Source organism: Melanerpes formicivorus, unplaced genomic scaffold (assembly GCF_026170545.1).
Source record: "Melanerpes formicivorus ecotype bairdi unplaced genomic scaffold, bMelFor1.0.p_v2 SCAF_39, whole genome shotgun sequence".
NCBI lineage: Eukaryota > Metazoa > Chordata > Aves > Piciformes > Picidae > Melanerpes > Melanerpes formicivorus.
Window position 1 is genome coordinate 280,966 of NW_027142391.1, and position 23,501 is coordinate 304,466.

A 23,501-nucleotide genomic window follows, 5' to 3' on the forward strand; every position below is an offset into this window, starting at 1 on the left:
AAATGTAACTGAGGTTGAAAACAAGATCCTCCAGCTGGACAATGAAGGTTCTTTAAGCAAAGCACTGTACTGCAGCACAAAACAAACCCCTGTGCTCTGGTAAGGAAAAGATGACCAAAACCTGACCCAGTTCTGCTGACTCTCTAATGCATTTTCCTGTGGAAACCCTAACCGCCAAAAAGGCACTATCAGGACAGCTGAAACATCACAAGCAAATGGAAAAACACAACCTGCCTTAAGTTATGCAATTAACCTTTCAGTAATGAAGGGATGGGCTACAAAAGCCACGGGGCTGAACATTACAGGTATCACTCTGAGAAGCTCAAGAGCCTCTAGTCCTTACTATTTCTGATTTGCCAATCACACTTTTCTGCCCTGCTCACTTCAGGGGTCTGTGTACAGCCACGGGCTCCGCAGGCAACAGCCACACAGGAACAAAGTTTTCACGTTCTTGTATTTCATACTCCACAGACGGTCTCACAGCACGCCTGTCTCTCAGCGCACTAAAGACAAGAGCTCAATAGCAGATAAATGAAATTGTCAACACTAACTTTTCTCCTGCTTTGTTACACAGAAGCCTGAAGGGCTCTAGACCAGCACACGGAGGTATCTTGCATTGGAAGCACTCCAGCTCCTTCCAAAGGCAGCAAACACAAATGTGGCCACAAAAACACCTACCCATTTAAGGTTTTACCCAAGGACTCTGCTTTTGATGATCAAATTGCAAATATATAAGCCAAAAATTGTACTTTCAAATGTCTCCATTCCATATAAAACCAAAGAAACATCACCTGATGGGAGCTCTGAAGCTTCTGGACCCAACGGAGCTACATGCTTCACCCCTCTTGCCCTGCACCTTCTGTGGCAGTCTGCAAGCCCCAAGCATCACAGGTTAATTGAGGGACCTGTTCCATCACACACACAAAGCAATTTTCACTTCTGTTGCCCTCACCCCTTCACACAGACTCAAACCCAAGTTTAGGAAAGGCAGCAAAACTATTCGTGGTGCTATTTATTTACAGTCTGGTCCTCCTGAGAAAACCAGTTGTTCCATTGTCATGCCAGGGCTGGACTGCTCCACAGCACCAACAGGCCAAAGGGAGCCTGGGTGTCCCTGCAGGAAGGGACTGGGAACAGGCCCTTGGTCACTATGAAATAGGCTCGGATGTCTCACTCATTCCCCTAAAACATTAACCATCATTTAAATGCAGAATGAGCTTCTTGGTAGCTTGTATTCCCAGGGAGCCTGCTACTGGTTACAGCAATGACAGCAAGTCATGGACAAAACATTTCTAGAAAAGCAAAACTATTCTGGGACAAGCCTTTCAAGGATGCATTGTTAGCATTTGACAGAGCTACCAGCGTGTCTGCTTGCACAGAGACACCCAGGACACCACCTTGCACCTGACACTGCAAAAGCATCTGCGTTGTGAAGCCTCCTTAGCACCTGCAACAGCTCCTGTCTGCCTGTGCCCTGTGTTAACAGCGGCAGCTAAAGCACAGCACTTGCAAACTTTCACCAAGTGTCTTCCAGGCTAGGAGGCAAGTGGGCTGCTACCAGAAATGTTTGTGAGCAGCACAGCTCCTTCGGAGCTACCAAAAGTCATTCGACCACTCCCTTGCTCAGCCGCTTTGCGCTGGCAGCAGGAGACAAGACACCGGAGACTTGAATAACAGTAACGGTGGAGACCCCACCCTAACAGCATAGAAAAAACAGGCACCGAACCTGGAGGAAACATCTGCGCTGCGCAGCTTAGTTACAAGAGCAGTGCTTCTGCCCACTGCTCTGCATGGCCCTCCCCATCTTCTGACCTCTTCCAAAAATACTGTATTACTTATTTCTGTTTTTGAACTGTGGAAGCAGTGTTTATGATGGGTGAGCACCAGCTCAAAGCACTGCCTTCTGCTCATGCTTTGGTAAAGCCACATACTAGCAGACATTGGGTCCAAGATCTTGTACTCTTTGTGTGGTACCTGCAACTCCACTATGGCCCAAGTGTTGAGCTAAGGGGACACCAACATACAGCAGTGAGTCACAAGACCTCCTTTGCCTCACAAACCAAGTTGAAGGAATTAGCATCACGAGCTGCTTTTCCAGCCTCTGCACACTGCTTCACCAGACGACTCCTGACCTTTTGTCAAGCAAGTTTCTGCCAGCAAGAAACTGTCTGGACCACTCATGACATGACAATGCAGCCAGAACTACTACAGAGAAGATACAGCTTTGGGCTGACAAAAACAAACTAGCAGCTTTGAGTCACAAGCAGTATCTGTGCCATATCTTCCACACTGTCACTTGGAGGTCTGCTTTATTTTGCCTAAATGACAGACAGCATTTAGGGACTGGAGGATGAGGGTGCATGACCTCCTGCACAGTCCTCTAGGATCTTCTGCCCAGGATAAAATTGTTTCCCCACAGACTTCTAACCACTGAACTGAGGGTGCCACACCAGATCTGCACCTGCAGGGTTCCCACGCGCTGCGTTTAGACATTCAGGGGCCAGCAGCTGCTCTGAGGGCGCAGGCTGCTTGGCACGTGTGGGTTTATTAGTGGCAGTGTTACAGCACTCACTGCATGAGCACAGCAGACTGAATTTACCATGTGCAAGAGTGAGGCACTCTGAAAACAACATGCAGAGCAGAAACGTTTCTGTGTTTCTGCAGAGTAAGTCAGCCACACCTTATTCTCTCATTCTGTGCAAGCTGTGGGTGGGGATGGCAGCAGCCTAAGGACACATCACTTCTCCGAGTGCCACTGCTCTGTTCTCATTTTACAAATCATCTGTCACTTGCCTATAAAAATCTTGCTCAGTTCTTCTACACAGTAAAAAAACCTAACATCTTCCACACTGCAGTCTCAATTTGATTTGGTTTCGTGTCTATTTCTGAGGTCTCATGGTTGCGGGAACACGTCATTCCTGAGGCGAAGCTGCAGCAGCATCCTCAAGGCATCTTACCAAACCTATTCAGCAATCAGCTATCACAGGTCATATTCTCTACTAGCAAATGAAAGCACTTGAAATTTGTACTTAATATTCTAAGACAAGTGCATATTTGTGTTAGTGCCACAGGTCACTTCCAGGCCTTCTGGTTAGTGAGAAATGCCACAACTCCTGAGGCACAAGACAAGGGAACCCGTCTATTTACATTCTGAGCCTCTACAACTGCTGAAGGTATGTGCTTCCACAGAAGAAGTAAACACTACTGGGCATGGGCAGGAATAATTAAGTAATCCAGACCTGCACATGCAGGCACTCTCATTGAATTTAAGCCATTAATCCACCTACCAGGGTAAGACTTCTTACCAGGAACACATCTCACATAGTTCTTTAGGTATTACTCCCATAATACCTGGGAGTACTCTGCTCCTGGCAATCATCCCCAGCAGCCAGCCCTCCCTCAAGAGATGGTACTTCCCTCTACTTTTTTATCATGCCATCACCAGAGAAGGGAGGTGGCTCAGGCAGACTTTTTCCTGAAGTGTCAGTCTTTGTATCAACACTTGCTGCTTCTTTTATTTCCTCTTTATTTCTTCCCCAGAGCTTAGGGATAGGGAATGTTTTCACACTGTCCAGGAACAGCTCCTTCAGCAAAGCAAGGGAAGGCTTGAGAGATGTCACATGGATTTGATGTATTTTAAAGGTAGGGCAGACTGCTAAAGATGTCACTTCTTGTGCTGTTTAGTAATTTGCACAAAAACAGTTGGCTGACCTAAAGCCACTCTGCATCACAGGTCAGAAGTTGGCTGCGCTTTCCCACGGGTGCCAATGCTATTACAGCTTTGGGTTTGGTTGTGTGCAAAGATCAACAGTTTAGGAGGCTGCGCCGCTGCTCACCTGCACAGGGCTACCCACTGCTCACAGTGACTCCCTCCTCCAAGGATTCTGTGCTAAAGGAGCTATAAACAGGGCATAAGGATCTCACGGGGCACTGCACAGTACCTGTGCCATGCTACTGTAAACAGGGTAAAAATTCTGACCCAAGCTTTCACTCATAAAAACTGCAAACCCCAAACCCAAATTATTCACCCACAAACCACCAGTGACGAGGGGAATGATACAAAATGGTCTCTACTGCTGCATGAGATAAATCGAACTGCTGCAAGCTACAAAACTGTGACACACTAGCATGGGTCAGCAAAAAAGACCAGGATCCTCTCCACTGGGAGCTTTCAAAGGTCAGCTCTCAGCCAGGTTCCCCCATCTCTAAACTAAGAGTGGTTCATAGAGGCTCTGAAATCCCCTCCCTAGCCTCACTCTTTCTGATGAAGTGCCCAGCAAAACAAGTTTTGCAATAACCTGGCATGGAGCAGGCGTGCGCTTCGAGCATCCCTAAACTCACTAGGGAAGGTCTGAGCTACTGACCTCATCCTACACCACAACAACTCAGAACACGAAATTGTGATCTGGAGGTATCAGGATGTCACCCGTCCTTCTGCATGCCTGATGCTACAATGGAAGTGCTGTCACAGCTCTGAGCCTGCACCATAACATCACCCTGGAAGGGCTGGGGACCAACAAGAGAGGGTGAGTAGATGGAAACGCGACCGCGTCCCACAGCTAGGGGCACAGGAAGAAGCAGGGGGAGGAACAGCGAGCTTGAAAAGGCGTGCTTTCATGTTGTAAGCACAGCAGTGACCAACAACACATAAGCATGCAGATCTAACCCCGCACAAACACTGCACAACACACCATCCTGTGATATTAGAAGCAACACTGTCATCTCCGCACACCCACCTGCAAAGCGCAGGGGAATTAGATCCCTCTGCAGTACCTCAGCCTGTTTCTAGGTAAATAAACCGACAACATCTAGCACCAGAGGACTGACCTGGGAGTCTGCCACGGCATCAGCGGAGGCTCCAGCCAGCATCTGGTGCAGACCCTGCAGCAGGGGTGGACAGAGCAGACTCCGGCACAGTCCTGGCTGTCGTCTGTCGCATTCTCGCAGCCAGCTGGAGCTGCTCCACCTCACCGCAACGCCGGCGGGGCTCGGCTGCGCCGTCTCCGCTCTTCTGCGACCGCGCTGCACGGGCTAGCGCCCGCAGGCATCCTCCAGCAGCGGGAGGGTCCGGCCGTCCGCAGCAGGAGGACAGGCGGGGAGGCGTTCAGCGGCCGGGGGCATGGCGGGCACACAGACGCCCGAGGGCTGCAGGCGAGCTGGAATTCAGCGCCTGGCTGCAGGGCCGCACACGGCCCAGCATCCGGCAAGGCTCTTCCCGCGCCGAGGTGGCCGCAGCTCTCCTATCACAGGCGAACAGGTGCTGCGGCTGGCCCACAGTGTGCGGACACCGCTCAGCGCTCCGGGCGGCTCCGCTGCTGCCGCCTGCCTTACCGGCACAACGTGCGCCGGGCCAACGACAAGAGGAGCGGGAACGGACGGCTGGCAAAGGTGGCGGTGACCCCGGCGGCGGGGCAGGCGAGGGGCTAAGAGCAGCTGCCCCAGCTCTCCTGGGCAGACCTAAGGGCCCATCGCCGCGACCGACGACCTCTCGCACCCACAGGCACCAGAAGCACCCCGGACCCGACCCAGGGCGCCCAGGCAGCGGCACCGCGCCAGGCGGGGACGGAGAACAGCCCTGAGACCCTGCTGCAGAGAGCAGGGCGCTGGGTCCTGCCGCCGCCCTCAGCCCACGCCGGGGCCCCGCGGCGCGGCCATAGCGCGATACCGGCCCCGTGCTCGACCTCCCCGCCCCGCGCTCAGCGGCGGCCGAGCGCGGCCGCGGGTGGCGGGACGCGGCTGCAGCCGCCGCCTTCCATTGTCTAGGCGACGCGGCCGGGAGGGGGAGCGGGAGGGGGAGCCGCCCCGCCCCGTCGGCTCCCCGCCCCGGGACTGACGTCACCGGCGCCCATTGGCGGCCGCCGTGTTTACAGCGCCGCGCGCTCGGCGGCTTCGGGCTGCTGTCCGTCCCTGTCTCGTCCGTCTGTCCCTCCAGCCGCCTGCTCGTTTGCCCGTCTCCATCCGCGTCCATCCGTCCATCCTTTCGCGGGGCGGCCGGCCCAGGGCAGGCTCCCCTCTGCGACCCAGGAGCGTACACGGCAGGCGCCCTGCCCTGCCTCGCCTCCGTCCTGGCTACTACCGGCACTGCAATCACGCCCCGCGAAGCTGCCGTTCCCTGGCGTGCTCCGGTGCGCAGCGAGCGAGGGCCAGGCCAGGCGGTACCTGCGTCACCCCCGGGCAGCTGGGCGCTGCCGTGCGGCTCTCCCCTCGGGGCGCACGGGATCGCGGTACTTTCGCTGATTACCCACCGCGGCCGGGTTGCGAAGCGCTCAAGTCCCACAGAATCCCCCCGAGAGTGTCCGTGCTCTGACGTCATCCGAAAGGGAGGTGCAGGCTCCAGCACAGGCTCACCCCTGCCACGAAAATAAGCACAGAGCTCCAAGCGGCATGGGGTTGCGGACAGGCTGGCTCAGAGGACAACACCCCGAGCGGGAAAGGGAAGAGGTCTCATCTCAATCCAATCACTTCTTAGCCAAAACAGAAGAGGCAGCCTGGGAAGTGCAGTCCAAGCCATGGCCGCCGGGCTTCCTGAAGGAACTGCAGCTTAATGATGGTGTGTGAAAGGAAAAACCCAAACAAATCTCGGCAGGAATATAAACAAAACAGAGCCTGCACGCGGACCAGGAGTCAGGAGAGGAGGAACAAGGTACCCATAGCCTGCACCAAGGCTCACGCATCCCAGTGAGCTGCTCCTCAGCCCCACCACACAGAACATTCATCCCTCATCCTGAAGAAAACACACATACAATCTTTCGTGGTAAAATCCAGGATGTGAAGTTAAACACACGCTCTGCCCAGACAGAGGAGTGCTAACAGTGCTACTGGCCATGGACTTCTGTCTCCCAAAAGCCTCTTATGGCTGTGCAACAACACTTCTAAGAACCTCACCAATGCAGAGCCTGTCTCTCCTACCAGACTCCGATGTCTGCATCTCATCACATATGCGTGCTAGGAAGAGCATCCAGTCCTGGTAAACAGACATCCTCCACAGATTTTGGTGATGTGCACCTACCACCTTGGCACTGCCGTGTTGCAGATGCCATGTCCCTGTCCAGCTGTGAAATGCCACGGGCAGCATGCACACGCTGTACTGGCACAGATAGCTTCAATGCATGTGACGCCACCTGCCTCTGTACTGCAACCAGAGCTTGGGTGCCACAGGGATGGCCATGTCATGCTAACACAACTGAGCTACCAAACCCTCCAGTCCTGTTGATGTTTTCCATCTGGGAAAGACAGCCAAATGTTAAACTGAGAATCCAACAGTAGACAAAAGGCTGCCTCTTATGCTGCCTTGCATCAGCATCATTGGCATTCAGTACAGGCCACACCCTTGTCCATCCCATATGCACTTGACTCATCATTTCACACCAGCCTCCCTTGAATTCATGTCTCATGTCAAGGAACATCATCTCCACAGACACTTACTGAGAGCAGCAAAGGCTTCAGTAGAAGGCAAACACAGATACTTTCCACTGGAGATCCATACTGAAAAGCCTTTCTAGTTTGTTACACGTCTTTCCCTGAAATCTCTGTCCTGCAGTTCAGAGGGGGTTCCATTTGCTTTGCTTTTTTTTTTCTTAAGAGAACCTTTCTACAGACAGTGAATGAAAGGCTGTCCAGCTCATCAGAGACCAGGATAAAATGGGAACACTTTCTTTATGAGAAGAAGAAAGGCTTTTTCTGAAAAGAAAGAGCACCACTACTCTGATTAACTAGGAAAAAAAAACTATGCACAAATATCAGCAGCTGCTGTCCATTTGTAAGAGATCCAACTCATCTGTGGGGCAAAATAAGAACAACTCAGACTAAACCAAGTGTGGCTGGGTACAGTTCAGAAAAGGGTGCACCACATAGTACAGGAGGAAGCCATCAGAGGGTGGTCACCCCAGGTACCATCCCTTCAAACTCCTCTCCACATTCCTTCACGTGGCTTGACACAATCATGGAAACAGGACATGGAAGGGTATGGCCTCACAACACTTGGCAGTTGTTTGCAGCTTGTTTGCTCCTTGATCCAAACAGCCAGTGCCTGCTCTGTGCTCAGAAAGCTGGGATTTTATCCTTGCCCCAGGCTCACCACTTCCAAGAGTAGCAATTACTATAGACTAGGAAATTACTGAATAAAACATTTTTCTCTGGGAAGCACAATTCTTGTTTCACTCCAGACACTCCTGGCCACCATGCCTCTCCCAAACCCCAAGGCCCACAGGTGAAATGTTCACTGAGCAATCATGAGAATGATCTACCTCTAAAAAAATTTTACCCTGCAAGTGCTGGTGGAAAGAAAGTGTGAGACAGGACAGGACTGCTGCTCTCTGCTCCTGCTGCAGGGCTGCACAGGCACAAGTGTGTGTCTCACGGCATCCCTCAGTGGCATGAGGCACAGTGAAGCCCCGCGGTGAGCTGCGCCTCCAGCCCGCACCAACGGTTCCACACGCTGAGTGTGCTCCCGTTCTCCTGATGGTCACCCTGGGGCTCAGCCTTTGCCTTTGGTTTCAGAGGCTTCTTTGCTAACTCATCTTTGTTACAATCTGGAAACTCCTACACAGAGGTGTGATTCCATGTGCCCTATCTCAGCATTAACTGGGAGCCACCCACACCTGGGAGCAGAGATTTTCTGAACATCTGTGCTTTATTTACTGGCTCTGTTTACACCTCATCCCTTCATGATTGAGCTACTACTGCCTGCCCTTTATCTCTGGAACTGTGCTACAACCTGTGTAGCACAGCTGGCTACTGCAAAGGCACACAAGAACTGCACAAGTCCTGTAAACAGAGAGCAAATTCTCCAGAGGAGCCTGCAGAGAAACTGATTCCGTGATGTTGTAAGGTGGGCAGGGCCAGGCAGCTGAACTCTTGCCTCCTTAAGAAACAGGCTAAAGGTTATCAGGTATCTGCAGAACTGAAGAAAGAAGGCAGATTAAATTTTGCCCTAATGTAACTGAAAACATGCAGTCCACATATGAGATGTGTCTTTGTTTTAAGGAATCTGTGAAATACAATTATGTCTCTAAACTTATGTAAGACAGAAATTGCTTATCCTCTTACCACACTGCTCCTGGGGTCTGGCTGACTGCGAACCCTGCCCCTCTTGCAGTGGTCACTCTAGGTGGAATCATTAACTGTGTTGTAACAGTGTAGTGCACAGGAACTCAAAGTGTTCCACTGAGTTAATTAGAAAGAATTTAAAATTCTAGTCAATATTTTGGGACTACAAATATTCATTGAAAGCCTTCCCTCAAGACCCTGTAACAGGCAGCAGGGCAATGATTTGAAGCAGGGCAATTAAAGTAAACAGAGAAGACAAGGATTTGTCTATTTATTCTACTGATAGAATCAACTCAAGTGAGCTCATACCTTAGCTAGCTAAGCTAACATTTGTTCTCCAAGAATAAATGGGAAGATGCTGCTGGTTCTTAAAGCAAGAATGTGATTTACTCCCTTTGGAGCACTGTACATCAAGGCAGAGGCTTCTGATAAGTCATGGTTAGTAGAATTATTCAGTCTTTTTCCCTGAAGGGCCTCTGCAATGCAGCGGTCCTTTTACTTTTTTTTTCCCCTCTCTGTTAGCAATGCCCTAGTTTGTTCACTGCTGCAGTCCCCCTCCCTTCCACCATCACATCATAACAATCTCTAATTGAGAGCTTGCCCACTAACCAGGAACTCCCAAACAGACTGCAGAAACACCAGAGACAGCACTCAGACACCTTTTGCAGCTCCCCCAAATTCACCAGCACATAGGGAGTTGTCAAACAAGGGGTTTAGAATCTATCCACTTTGCATGCCACCCTGGAGAGACTGCCAGCAGCTGATAGCAAGCTTCACAGCATCAGTTTCAGCTGCACTTCACATGCAACCTGCAGCCTCAGTAGCAGATGAAGAGCACCTGCAGACTCCTCAAATAATCACAAGTCAAGCAAGTTTGATTATGATGCTGCACATGACTATGTGCTCTTCCTCTTTACCAGGTGCTTCTATTTCTGCTGTGGGTTTACTGCCCCAGCCAAGTCACAAACACCCCTTGACTCATGCAAAAGCATGATGCTCTGTCTCCATTCTACTCCTGTCAACAAATACTGGAAGCAGTGCCACCCCCACAACCTTGAAATGTCCTTTTTGTATGTGGCATGAGAAACACAGCACCTACAGGTCAGAAAGTGGAGACAAGCTAAACATTTCTCTTCTGTGAAGTTACAGGGAGGGGGCAGCCGGGGTGTCTGCACCAGTCCCACTAATATGAATGGGTAACACTAAACAGCCGAAGGTGCAGGTGTTGTGCCTTTGAAATCATGCCTGATGCCCCTCTGGAGGAAGTTCTGTTTTCTTATTTCCCCCTCATTGCCTCCAAAAGCATCAGCTTATGCTCAGCACATGTACACACACTGCTCTGCCAGAACCCAGCCAGAAATGGCTCCTCCCCACCCTCCCTGGCTCACGTTTACAGACCGACTGCAGATGCTTGAATCAGCAGCATCAGGGTGCTCAGATCAGACTCACGTGGCCAGTTCTGAGGCTCAGGCTGCTAGTGGGATGGAGAGAGTCTCTGATGAATGCTTTAATGAAGACAGCTTTTTGTCAAGACTTCCCAGACAGAACAAGGGACCTCACCAGAAACTTTTCAACCACCACCTGCCTACACCGACATGCAGCTGGCCTGAATTAACGCTCAAAGCGTTCAACATTTCTCCAGTTAAACAGCTGAGTACTTGCCATGGCCATCAAGGATGAAAAATAACAACACAGCAACGTATGCTTCAAATCTCCAGGGACAGTGGTATTTTAAGGGCATAAATTGGTAACAAAAGTAACATCCATGGTAGATTTCCCAAGCATGTCTCCTATTACAGTTACCATGTTTGCAGCTGACAGGCAAAATAGGATGAGGTTAATTGACTGAAGAACAAACTGTTCCAGCATATTGGCCTGTTACTTCTCTTGCTTTCAGCATGGCCTCCTGCAAACCACCACTCTTGTGACTTTTGCATAACACTTTGTAACACTGAGTTTCTCAGCCATGAAATCTCTGAACACCAAGGATCTGACGGTACCATATCTGCCTCCTGTATTTAGCAGAGAAAATAGACACTTAGCAAATGGGTCACCAAGCAGAAGTGTTGGGGTTTTGCTAAGATAGCACAAAATGCAGGGCTGTGCAGCTGCCTCTCTGATGAAGAAAGATGGAGGCAGTCCCTTCCCAGCCTGACATAAACCAGCTCTTTCCCTGCATCTCTGCTCTGGGCTGAAAGGTTCCTCTTTCTAGCAATCACACTCAGGAGGTGAAATGGATGTGTCAGGCTCCTAAGTGCCCCTGCTGTCCTCATCTTGCTCCTTCATAAAATGCAAGTTGGAGACATAGGATTACCAGGTAAAGCCAGACCTAAGACCTGCATGCACAGAGGGGATGTACAAATTCAGAGCCTGATCCCATCCCTCAGTGCAAATCTAGGTACCAGAGATCTGTTCTGATCAGTCATGGGTTCTCCCAACTGCCTGGCTAAGAGATAATGCTAATAGGGTGTCCATCTCATCCTTTGAGGCACAAGGATGCTCTTGTGAGTCTGAAAAGGTTGCCTGCAGCTGTCACATGCCAGAGTGTGCCTGGCTTGCCATTAGCACAGCCTGCTCTGGTACTAAGACTCTTGAGTGTTTGACAGAATCTGTATCTGCCCCATTTGGTGACTCCTAGATAAGGAGGTGGGATGCAGACATCATAGTAGTGGCTGACTAAAGTCCTCTCATTCCTTAAATTGTCTCACCATCCTCCCCCTTTCTGCCTATGTAAACACACATTTTTCTAGACCAGCTCCCTTCCTGATAGGGACTGGGTGGTCCCTGTTCTGGGGGAATGGTCAGCCTTCTCTCCAGACAAAGAAAACACCTCTTTGTCTCCTTCCCACCAAGAGCACCCACATTTATTTATTTTTTCCACGTCGTAAGAGCTAGTAAGAAACTTCAGCAGGAGGTCTTGATTAACTGATGTTCTCCATGGCACAAACTTGCCCCTCTACAGCCTTCCCCCACACTGGGAGCTGCTGGTGAGCTATGTTAAAGAATATTGCATGTTTCTTACCATCCAAGGACAGCCAGTCATGCTGGGAGGAAGGCAGGGTTGGCAAAGCTCTGGCTTTATATTCAAACACCACAGAATTGGAGATGATCTGATTGTTGAAGGCAACTTGCAAAGTCACAAGCCCAGTGTCGTGAGCTAGAAGGAAAGTGCATGTGGTAAGACAAGAGACCTCCCGGCAGCAAGCCACAGCTGTTGCCACTCTGCTCATCTCCCCACGGGCTAAATGGCAGGCCCAGAGCAGGTGCAGCGAGTGGAGAGGGGGCGTTCAACAACATTTCTGTGACCAGGCAGCTGAGAGTACAAAATGGCAACCTGTATTGTCAAACATGAAGAGTTTTCTCAGGAGGCAGAATCATGTGTTCCTAAAGACTTACCAGCCTCACTGCTTCCAGGGGGAAGCTGGGACCCCAGCAATGAATCTGAGTTGTTCTGCATGCAATTAAAGTCATGTACTGAGGGCCAGCACTACTGAAAATCTGCCCAGGGAGGCTGGAGGTGTTCTTGTCCTGTAAGTACCAAGGGCAAAGTGCAGAATATTGGCAAATCAGGAGCCAGCAGAGCAGTGAGTGCACCCCTGAATAGCAGCTGCTCTTTAATCTGCTATGGCAAAACTAAAGAAGTGCTTAGAATTATTTTGCTATTTCAAATAGTTATTTTAAAGCTAACTCAGAGCTTCTAAATGGTATTTGTTGTGATGTATCAAGACCCTAAGCTGTTGTTCTCACACCAAATAAGTTAAAGAAACAGGAACAGCTTCTCAGTGTTTATGCACCACCTTTCACAATGGGTCCATGAGTTTACTCAGGACGCATACACAACACTGTCAGGCTAAGAATTAGCTCTGAAATCACCAGCTCTAGGAGAGAGGTGTTCCTTACCTGGGCAGTAGCAGCGCAGTACCCCTGGCTGAATTAAAGATGCAGGCACTGAGATCTGATCAAACAGACAGCTGTAATTATTGCTCGCTTCCTGCCACGGACCAGTAATTAGGACTTTTACTCCTCCCTGTGAGGAAAGGGGGGGAAAAAAAAAGCATTACTGAAGAAGCTATCCCCAGAGAGGATCATGCACTGAATGGCACACAGCATGATGAAGGCTAACAGAAGTGCTAAGCCAGCACAGATCCTTGGCACCAGGACCAACACTGATGCCTCAGTCTCCCACCACTGTAGAGAAATGCAGAGAATTCCATAGCAGAGCATCTCTGTTCTCTTTGCTCGCCTGTTCCCCACACACACTCTCAAGTCTCATGCTCTGCCAGTGTCACCCCTGCCCTCTCTTTGTGGTCACTTATGCCAGCCATGAGACCAGCAATGCTGCTGCCCTGACATCCCCTGCTCCAGGCAGCTCCTAGTAACATTCTGAGCGTGCCTTCCCTTCCTCAGGCTCACCATTGACTGTCTGGGCTCCAGGCTTGCCTTCTTGCCACTGAAAAGTGCCACAGGTCAACGGCGGCAGGCGTGCCCACGTTTGCCATCGCCACCCCGACCCTGCTGCTGCAGATGGAAGCTCGTGTGCAGGACACACAGGGTGACACATGGCCTCCACAGCCACGGAGACAAGCGTGAGAGCAGCTGGACCACGAAGGCGCCAGACCGCGATGCCGGAAGATCTCGGCTGGAGCCGCGACCGCAGGGCTTGGGCTCCGCTGGGTACCGGGAACCAAGTGCGACAGCTGCGGTGCGTCCCGGGACGGGGCCGGGGCTGCAGGGAGGTCCTTTGGCCACGGCTCTCGCACCTGGGCCGAACCGGTCCTGGACCCTTCCCTTGCCACGACTCCTGTGAAGTGACCCCGGGGACGTCTCCAGCGTGGACCCCTCCACCCGGCGCAGAAACGCAGCCGCTGCGCCCCCGCTGAGGCCCGCAGGAGCTGGGCCGGGGCCCGCCGCCTGCCCCCGCCCGCAGAGGCCCCGGCCAGCCCCGTCCCTTCCCCGCGGCCGTGCTGCCCTCGGGCGGCCGCCAGCGGGAGCGCGGCCCCGGGCGGCGGAGCCTGTGCGGCCGGCGGGGACTGCCGTACCCGGGTGACGGCCGGGACGCCAAAGCCACCCGAGCGCGGCCAGCAGCGCTGGTCCCTGGCACCCTGCCGCTGAGCTCGTCCGGGGAGCACAGAGCTCCTGGGGGCCTGTCTGCTCCTCCCTGGGCGCAGAGAGATGGAAGGATGGGGGCAGGGTTGCTCAGCTGCTCGTAAATCAAAACTTGATTCTCTGGGTACAAGCCCACATGAGAAAAAAGCAATCCTAGATCTGTGCTGGCTCTGAAAAGCCTTCTGGTGAGCCTGCACAGATGGATTAGGCCTTGTGGTCTGCGTGGAACAGGACTCAAACCAGCTCTGGCAGCAGCTGAGCCATTCATTAGTGTAGCAAGGGACAACAACAACCGGGGAAAAAACAACAGTGGTTTCCATAGTAGCAGCAAAAGATGACTTGCACCAGAATGAACACCATGAACTCATCCCCTGCACATCACTATGCTCCTGGAGCTGCCACAGGACCATTCACCTGAAGGTTAAACCACTTCATCTGCATATTTCTGCTGCTTTGCTCACTAGCAGACTTGCCATCTAGGGCTGTCAGGTGCACAGTGACTGGGGCTGGCATCACAAGGCTGTTTATCAGACAGCAGCAGTCACTGAGAGCAGAGCCTGAGCAGTTACACCTCCCTGAGGTGACAGATACAACAGAGCACCAAGGCTGGGCTCACAGAAACACCATCAACCTGACTCAAACCAGCCTCTTCCCTACAGCACCCCTGCTCACCAGAACAGCCTGTGTGCTGCTGACATTTTGAACTTGTGCAGAGGCCTGATTTTGGACAGCCTGTGGGATGGAGGCAGAGGCTAAGCTCATGAAGGCAACGTGGGTCAGAAATTATTTTACTGTCGGAGGCAGATTTAAGGATCAGTCACAGTCTGCACACTCTGTTGCCCTAAGATGGCTCAGTAGCACCATGGGAAATACTTTGCTTTTTCTGTGAAACAAAACATTTCTGTTTGGATGCCTCCTAGGTGAAGAAAGGGCCCTGGTAGGGTTGCCAGGTGCTTAACTGGAAGTGCACTCAGACATGCACGTTTCTAAGGGAAATATTTAGAAAGCTTTGTCGAAGCTCTAACAAAATAATCCTTGGGAGCCCTTACTAACAAAGCAATGAAAGGGGAGGCAGTGAAGGTTGGTGAGTAAAAAAGCCCTGGACTTACCTCAGGGTAAGACCACTCTGGTGAATAATCTGTCACCATGAACAAGCGCCCACTCTGCTGCAGCAGCCCCAAAGTGCCCTGTGCCGCAGCTGCCGAGACCACCTCAGCCACGTGCATGTAGGCCATGGTGCTGGCCCCGCTCTCGGTGCTGCTGAGCTGCATGTTGGCCTGCTGCGGACTGCAGCAAGGAATGCACATTTCAGCCTGGTTGTAGGTTGCTCTGTTACTGTCTTCAGGCTGAGACAGTCCAGCACTGTCACCTGACACCAGCTGGTGTCCATAGAGAGCATTGCTCCCACCTTCTACTGATATGAAATCATTAATTAGATCAGAAAACTGGTTGCTGAAGGAGATGTCAAAGTGGTCCAAGTTAAGTTCCATGTTTGAGGAGTTATTTAAGCTGGGATGGGCCACAGGATAGAGTCCTTGTACCATGTTTCCTTGGAGAATAGGGAGATTGTTCCCATTTCTGATACCCCCGTTGGCCTCTGGCTGCAAGTAGTGTTCTGTGCTGCAGGCCTGAAGGTCCCCTGATTTAAGTAGATTTTCGTTCCCTTCTGCCTGCTGGGAGGTCTCCATGGGAACTTCAGCTTCTGCAGTCATAGCCTGGAAGTTTGCTTGGAACTGCATGAGCTGGAGAGAAGAGGTGGACTCTATTCTGGTTTCCACTGTGCCGTTACAGTTGGAAGTGGTTTGGGACGGGGACTCTGTTTTCACACTGGGGATTCCTAAGGTATTCACAAAGGAGCCACCTGTGTCATTCAGATTGTTGTGAGTGTTTTGCTCAAGGGGAAGAGGCTTGCTGGCATCCTGCAGAAAGAAGCTGGGGGAAGGGGTCTGATGAACGTGAGGGCTCTGGACGGTCTGATTGAAGCTGGAAGAATAGTCTTTATTGGAGTCAATGGCACTGAAGTCCATCTGCTCCAGGGTGGTACTTGGGCTCAGACCTCCTCCAGATGGAAGCAAACCTGAACCAGTAGTGAGGGTGAGAGTGTTAGATGCAGAACTGGAAGAAAATGCTTCTTTGGACATCTGTTGTTCAAAAGATGTGTCCTCAGTTTTAATTTCTTTTGTGAGGGTTGTATTGAAGCTGAAGCTGCGTTCTGTGGTGGGTGACTGCCTTATGTTGGTACTGATGCTGTCACTTTTCATACCTCCTCCACCATAAGTCTGCCCTTGCTTGGGATTGTTAAGAAAACAGTCTGGGTCAAAATTCATGGTGGTTTCTGGAATTTTTCTGTTTCCCTCTAAAGTTGTGGAGAGCACAAGCTCCTCAGAGACAGTGCTGGGTAGCATGGACAAGCTCTCTGAACTGCCGGTCGTTGGAAACGCGAACTTGTGTCCATCCGAGCTCACAGCCAGTACCAGTCCTTGTGCAGCTGCATCTGAGGACAGGAGGTGTTGGTTCGGGCCGGAGGTGGGTGACATGGTGTACACAGCTTCACTGGTGACTTCTGACATAAACACAGTGGCACTTTGTGACAAGCTGCCCATAACCGAGGCTACAGCCATGCTGGACACGCCGGTGACGGCCGGGCTGTCCACCATGTCTGGGTCGCTGTTCAATCCACTGCTGATGGACACGGGAGAATTCTGGGTCGTGTCAGGGACTTCCACCTGGTTGGTGGAAGAAACTTCGGTGCTATTTTGATGGAGCAGCACCGGTTTTGCCACTTTACCGTTCCTCTTCTCTCGGCTGGAGGCCTTGCCGTGACTGTGCTCATTCTTGCCTTCAGAGACATCGTTATTTTGTACCTCTGAGTGAGTGCTGTACCCACCTGTCCTTGGCTCGACCTTTGGTGATATGATGCGATGTTTGGCACTGTTACACTTGTGATGCACACTGCTTCCTGCCCCTGTCCAGAAAACAACAACATTTGCTGTTCAGTCAATGCCAAACTAAGATGATGCTAGTTGTGTATCTTGGGGCTGTATGAAAGCAGAGCTGTGCCTATGCAAATGTGTGAGAGTGAGAGCACCAACGTGAGAGAGGAAGAGAGACCTTAGAAATGAAACTCACCTTTTGCCAGAGGTACAGCTTCTAGATCTACATCTAGTGCACAGATCCACTGTAGGCAACGATAGCAACCTCAAAGCAGGGGTGTGTGCCCCCTTCACCTCACCCCCTGATGACAGCATGCTATGGGGAACTGGCACCTGAGGCAGGGTTTGGAGTCATTTAAGCATGCCCAGTCACCGTGAAAAGTCTGCAGAGCAAGTGCTGTTGCTGTCATCTGAGGCAGAGAGTTTCACCTGCACCATGGATAGACCTCAGCCCCCTGGACAGAGGCTCAGCTCTGCACGCTGGCTGCTGTCAGCTAGTTTGACAACCGCTCTCGTGGGCTGGATGCCGACTGGTAACCCAGAGGTTACAGTGCTGTATTATGCTCCTCTCCCTGACATCAGCCTGCTGGCTGCACTACAATCCTTATCTTCTTGTCATCATTGTGTCTATTACAGCTGCCAATCAAATCATTAAAGACGCAGTGCACGAGACAGCAGAGAGAAAGCTTTCCCTCCTGTTAGGATGGGGATATGTCCCTCTGGTTCCCTTTGTATTCTGACAAACATTTTGTACTTCAAGAAGCTGCATGCAGAGTGCACAATTAGTATTGGAGTGGCTGAAGAAAGCTCTTGCAAAGGTCACCAGGAGACAACCCTCCGTGGAGTTCAGCCAGCTGGTGCCTTTGCTGGCCTGACAGAAGATGAACATCAGCTGAGTTCTGGGAGCTTGGAAATCAGGTAGGATGAAGTAAACAATTCTGTCTGCAAAGGCATCCAAGCCACAAACTCTGGTGCAGGGACTGCATTTGCTGTTTGAAAAAGAACAGTCCATGAATTTTTGATGTTTCTTTCCTTAATTAATTCATTTTCCCTAGAATGAGGTAAGAACATTAATTATGGTTCTGTGTAATGACTAAAGGGGGAAAGAAACCTCCCCCTTGTAGCTAATGGCTACAATTATAAATGTCATTTTCTGGGTAACAAAAAGCAACCCTGCAGTCACTGCAATTTGCTAAATCTTTTGTTCCTTACCCTTGAAGGGGAACTTCTCTATTATGTGCTCAAGATTTGAATCAGGTCACTTAAAGTAGTTCAGGACAGTGCTTCTGAGGCTAAATGCAATATTAAATCTCTCTATTCTCCTAGGTATAGAGAGGAAGAGGAACGAGGGAGAGGCTTTCATGCTGCTGCCTTTGCGGCTGACGGCAAGCAGCTGGGAATGTGGGTGTCAGCACGCCAGCCCTCGCAAAACAAAGCCACACTGCTATGTTAAAAAGCATGCAGCAGACTTAGCACAAGACAAAACATCAAAGGGAAGAATAAAAGGATTTGTGTTCAGATCTGCAAGTCTGGATCAAATGCTGAGCCTTAAGGGTTGAATTTAAATCCAAACTCAGGTATTTCAGAGGTCATCATTCCTATTTGAGTCTTGATTGTATAATGCAACTGCCCAAAAGAAGAAGAAAAAATAAACCCTTTGAAGCACTGACAGCTTTCCTTTATACAGTCTGCTAAAGGCTAATTAATGTGTCATATATTTTACTTGACCAAGGTACTAGGAAGGGGTGGCTGTAAAGCAGATGAGTTGGGAAAGTGAATCACTCAATTTCCCACTCTCCATATAAAATGCTAATACTAAAGGATGCTCTTTGCTGCTGTTTTAGTCTCATTCGAAACAGAGCCATCTTTAACAGGAAAGAGATCTCCTGTATTTTCAGGGTACCTCAATAAAACCTGTCTTACCCTGCTAATACCTTCTAATTAACCACCCCAAGCCATTTTCTTTGGCAAGGTGGACTGCAGGGCATGGGAGTTCAGAGGGTGAGGCTGGAAGAACACTGGATTTTGGGGCCTCAGTAACAAAATATGAACAGGTAGAGGGGAAGGTGACATATGGAGACATTGATCAGAACCTGCACGTTGCAAAGTGTTGACCTTTTTTCCATTCAGTTCCAAACTCATGCTTTTACGCTCAACATCTTCTGTCACCTCTAAATTAGCTGCCTCAGTGTTTCCTGACACAGCACTGGGAGCTCTTCAGCACTGCACAGCCTACTCCACGCGCAGAGCACAGTGCAGCTGGCCCCATGCCCTCCTGTACTCACCCAAGGTACCAGTGCAGAGACAGTTGTGTGTCCGAGGCTGTGGCTTGGTCTGGTGGCTGTCAAGGATCTGCTGCACGAGCTGCTCCACCGAGAACCCTGAACTGCTGTTGCCATTGCTGCATGTCCACTTAATGCCATGAACTGCAAAGAGAGCAGCAGAGCTTCCCATCAGAAACTTCAAAGACACACCAGAAATCATCCAAAGATTCCCCAAAAGAATGGCACAAACCCATTCCAGCTGCCTTCTGTGACCACTGAAGGAGGCCTATAAGCAGTGATGGTTATTGTTTTGCTGTTTTCTGCTCCGTGACATTCAACAGGCTTCCAGATGCAATTCCTGCACTAGGTGCATACAGAGGGGAAAAGCCCTCAAGTAGAGTATCTTTCCCTAGTGCAGTTTGTTGTAGAGAGTGAGGAATTGCAAGGCCTGGCTGATGCATGTCACACTCATGGAAACCTGAAAGCAACAAACCCCTTGTGTTTCACTGAAGTAAAACAGTACAGTTCCAATGAGTGATTTGGAATCTTTTTCTGTCTAATATGAAAACCAAATTAGCTAGTAAAATCAGCTGCCAAAAATATGCCAGTGTAGCAGCAAATACAAACCTTCTGCCAGGTCTTCACTGTCAGATCCTGGTTGGCAGCAGTGAAGACTGACTCATTTTTGGGGAGTCACTGACAGACACTGTGTGAGCTCCTCCTCAGACCTGGACAACTCTTTAGTAATTTGGGAAAACAGGCAGGAGGGTGACGCTGCAGAACATGCTGCCAGCTGAAGGCCTCTTTTCCTGGGGGCTCTCTTGGCCTGATATCTATTTAAAGAATGCTAAGCTGCACACACACAAATTATTCGAGTGAGGGCTGCCTCTCAGGGTTTCTTAGATGCAGAATTGCATGCAGTGATATTCTCAAACTGCCTTGCAGCAGAAGCAACATTTATAAAATATTTTCTCCACAGTAACTGACTCAAAGTATCCTCTGTCTCCTTTAGGGTCTAAACAATTTCCATGTGCATACCATTCGTGTATCCTGTGTGTGCACCAGGCCTCACCTGCAGATTTCGGGAAGGGCTGGCTGGTGGCACCAGCATTCCCAACATGCCCCCTGCCTGGCAGCTCAGGCCTGAAGAGCTGCTGCTTTTCAGGAGTGACTTTGTGACACTTCAGCAAAGCAGGCTGCTTGCATGTTGTGTTCTAAAGTCCTTAACCAGAATATACCCAGCCAAAATTACCCCCCCACGGACTTCAGCTTTGTGAGATTAAGCTCTGAACACACAGATCCCTGCATGGCAAAGATCCTTGACGTGAGGTTGTGAAACACTGGCAACAGCACACTGGGCTGACAGTCACTGTGCAGTCAGCCCTACCTACAGGGTCTGGAGCAACAGGCTCTGAGCTGCTTCCTGCCAGGAGATCAGAGGCAAATGAAGGCAGATTTCTGACAGCTAATGCCCACTGTCAAGGCAGGTTCTTTTGTGGCTCTCCTGCTCTCTTTGATGCTGCTTACTCAGTGTGTCATTGGCAGATGGTGAAACAGAGTTCCCGAATCTGCTCTGTGAAGCAGGCCCATTGCTTTTTTCATCACCTGTTGCTGTGATGTCTCTTCACCCAGTGATGCTACTTTGCTTAATGGCCTCTCATCTTGGTCTAGTCTTGCACTACAGAATCCAGATTTGTATTGGCTGGGGCAGATAACTTGCAGAAATATTGTAAGTAAGGGTTACAAGTATCCTCCCTCCTATCACTATTTAAAGTGCTGCAGTTGGTTTTGTAATGAGTCCCTCAATGCTTGCTTGACAATCACATTTATTGTTATTTTACCCAGCAGATTCTGGTTCCTGGTATGTTCACAGTTTTGAATTTCCTCTTAGCACTCACTCTGCTATTATGGCCAAGTTTAAGCTTACACACACACACTTACTGCTTCAGCACCTCCACTCCCATCCGTTTCACTTCTCTAGCTACATTATTCTGTCACAGGTGATGTTATGCCTAGCAAGTGAGGTTCAGACAGCAGTTCTGCAAAACTAATTTGGAATGCTTGTGGCTGTACCAGATGAAGGTACTGAACTGTAATTATTACAGAGCAATCTGGCACAAAGCTATTGCTGGTTACTTCAGAGATGCTTTGCTGAAGAAGCGAACTCACACAGGTGTTGCTAGGTGCAGGAAGTCTGTTCTGCAGCAGTATGTCAGTGTCTGCTCCCCACTGCTCCTACACCCCGTGATGAGCAGTATATTACAGGAGGGCAAGTCTGGAACCATGCCCCATGACTTGGGTATTCATGATGATGGTTCTTAAATCTGAATCAATTAAGTCTGAGCCAAGAAACAACAGACAGCTTTATAGCCGGATGCTCATAGCACCATCCCTGTTCTTTTCAGGCCCTTCCAATGTAACAAAGTCGCTTTGTGGATCTATTGTGGTCCTTCTCCAGCTGATACTAAAGGGCTCCAGCTTCTGTCCACATGGTGTGACTTTTTTTAGTGCTGTGCTCCCTGTATGTTATGAAGGTCATAAAATAAAATGCCAGCAAAGGGTGACAGCTTGGGAAAGAAAAAAGAATGTCTGGCTGCCTAATGCAAATTATCCACTCTCTTGGCACATCCAATATGCAGATTTTCTCTTGCCCCTTTAAAAGAAAAACTCTGTGAGCTGGTGAGTTGTTAGCACTGAATACCAAATACTATCAAGATGGCTTTTAACATGTCACGCTTGGCTTCCTGACACGTAGTGAATCAGCACAAAAGAGATTTCTATGGGCAAGAAAGCACATTATGAAAGGAAGACTAATACAAACCACACACACTCTTGCTGTTGCTTCGTGGTTCAGAAAGTGAAACCACTGTAGAACTACATTTGACTAAATGTAGTCATCATGTAGGAACACAAAAACAAAGGGGGAAGAAAAAAAGACTGAAGCTTAACAGAAATCCTGGGAAGTGTTTTGACCTGGATTGCTGTTGAGACCTATCCTGCAGTTCCTTATCATTTAAAATGAAAGCTGTGAACCACTCCAGCACTCTGCAGTGATGCCATGAATGGGTCTAAAAGCTGCTGCGTTAAAGCAGCAACATCTTCCCTGCCATGCATCTGCACAGGGTCTGCAGAACCAAGGTCGTGGAGCCATGAGGAATTAGGGAGATTTCCCTGTGTGTTTGGAGAAGTGAGGCTAGAGGAAGGACCATAATTCTGAGTGCTAGTGCTGCTCCAAGCAGAAATGTCTCCAACCTCCTTTTGTGAGCATGGGCTCACATTCTCTTCTCTTTTGAAGAAAAGATAATAAAAATAACCTTTTGGTACTGGCCCAGTGGTTCCCTGTTCATTAGCACCATCAGGACCTTGACAATCATGAGCAAAGCAATGAAAAATGACCTAGGTTACTAGCAGAAAGGCAGCTGAGAAGCCAAAGGAAACTCACATACAGAAAAATATTTGTCCAGTTGTTTTTACAACACCCTATTTCTGCCTTCTGCTGCTGGCACCCAGTCTTGCACATCTTCCTCCTCCCCATCACCCCAAGCCTGCCTTGCTAGCTCACCATCACTCCAGACCCAACACCATCAATGGCTAAACCCCTGATCATTTCCCTCTCTGTGGATTCCTCTGTTCTAAGCAAAACTTCTCCCTGAAATACCTCCCACTTTTAAACCTCACCCTTTCTGTATTCTCTTAGATGTTCCTCTTTGCCACTTTGCCCATTTTATGCTTCCTGACTGCACTCCAATGCTCTTGTTCTTGTGTCTCCCACATGTGTGCATGCACACCACACAATGAAGCCATTCCTCACACCCCATCTGCTGCTCTTCTCTGGCATTTTGACAAGAAAGGGCCTGTCCTCTTTTTTTGAGCAACAATGATGATATCTCCTATATGAAACAGGTGAGCAGGACAGATGACAAAGCTGGAATACTCTGAATAATCAGGTCAGGTTTCTGTTTGCCTCTGCGTGATGTATCTAAGCTTGCTGCACACCCTTGTGCCAGACCTCCTGACTGACACAAAAGGCATTACAAATCCTGGAAGTGCTGGTCCCACCGCCTGCTGATGGGAAGGCAAAGCTCATCCTGCTTTCTGCATCCTGCCCCACCGACCGCCAGGCTGTTTCCATGGCAATGGTCAACTGGAA

General features: G+C 50.0%; 1 protein-coding gene across 10 annotated transcripts in view; it reads right to left on the minus strand.

Annotated features, from left to right (window-relative positions):
* CAMTA1 (calmodulin binding transcription activator 1) overlaps positions 1 to 23,501 on the minus strand; it is a 218,159-nt gene that overhangs the window by 30,240 nt on the left and 164,418 nt on the right. For 8 of the 10 annotated variants that reach the window (XM_068158100.1, XM_068158102.1, XM_068158096.1 and 5 more), the window contains 4 exons: positions 19,373 to 19,513; positions 15,264 to 17,119; positions 12,949 to 13,075; positions 12,071 to 12,205 (listed from right to left, as the gene is read on the minus strand). In XM_068158100.1, coding sequence (XP_068014201.1) covers positions 12,071 to 12,205; positions 12,949 to 13,075; positions 15,264 to 17,119; positions 19,373 to 19,513 — 2,259 coding nt within the window. Of the gene's footprint in view, positions 1 to 4,827; positions 5,623 to 12,070; positions 12,206 to 12,948; positions 13,076 to 13,461; positions 13,635 to 15,263; positions 17,120 to 19,372; positions 19,514 to 23,501 lie in introns of those variants that run through there. The other 2 variants (XM_068158104.1, XM_068158105.1) reach the window with 2 other exon arrangements.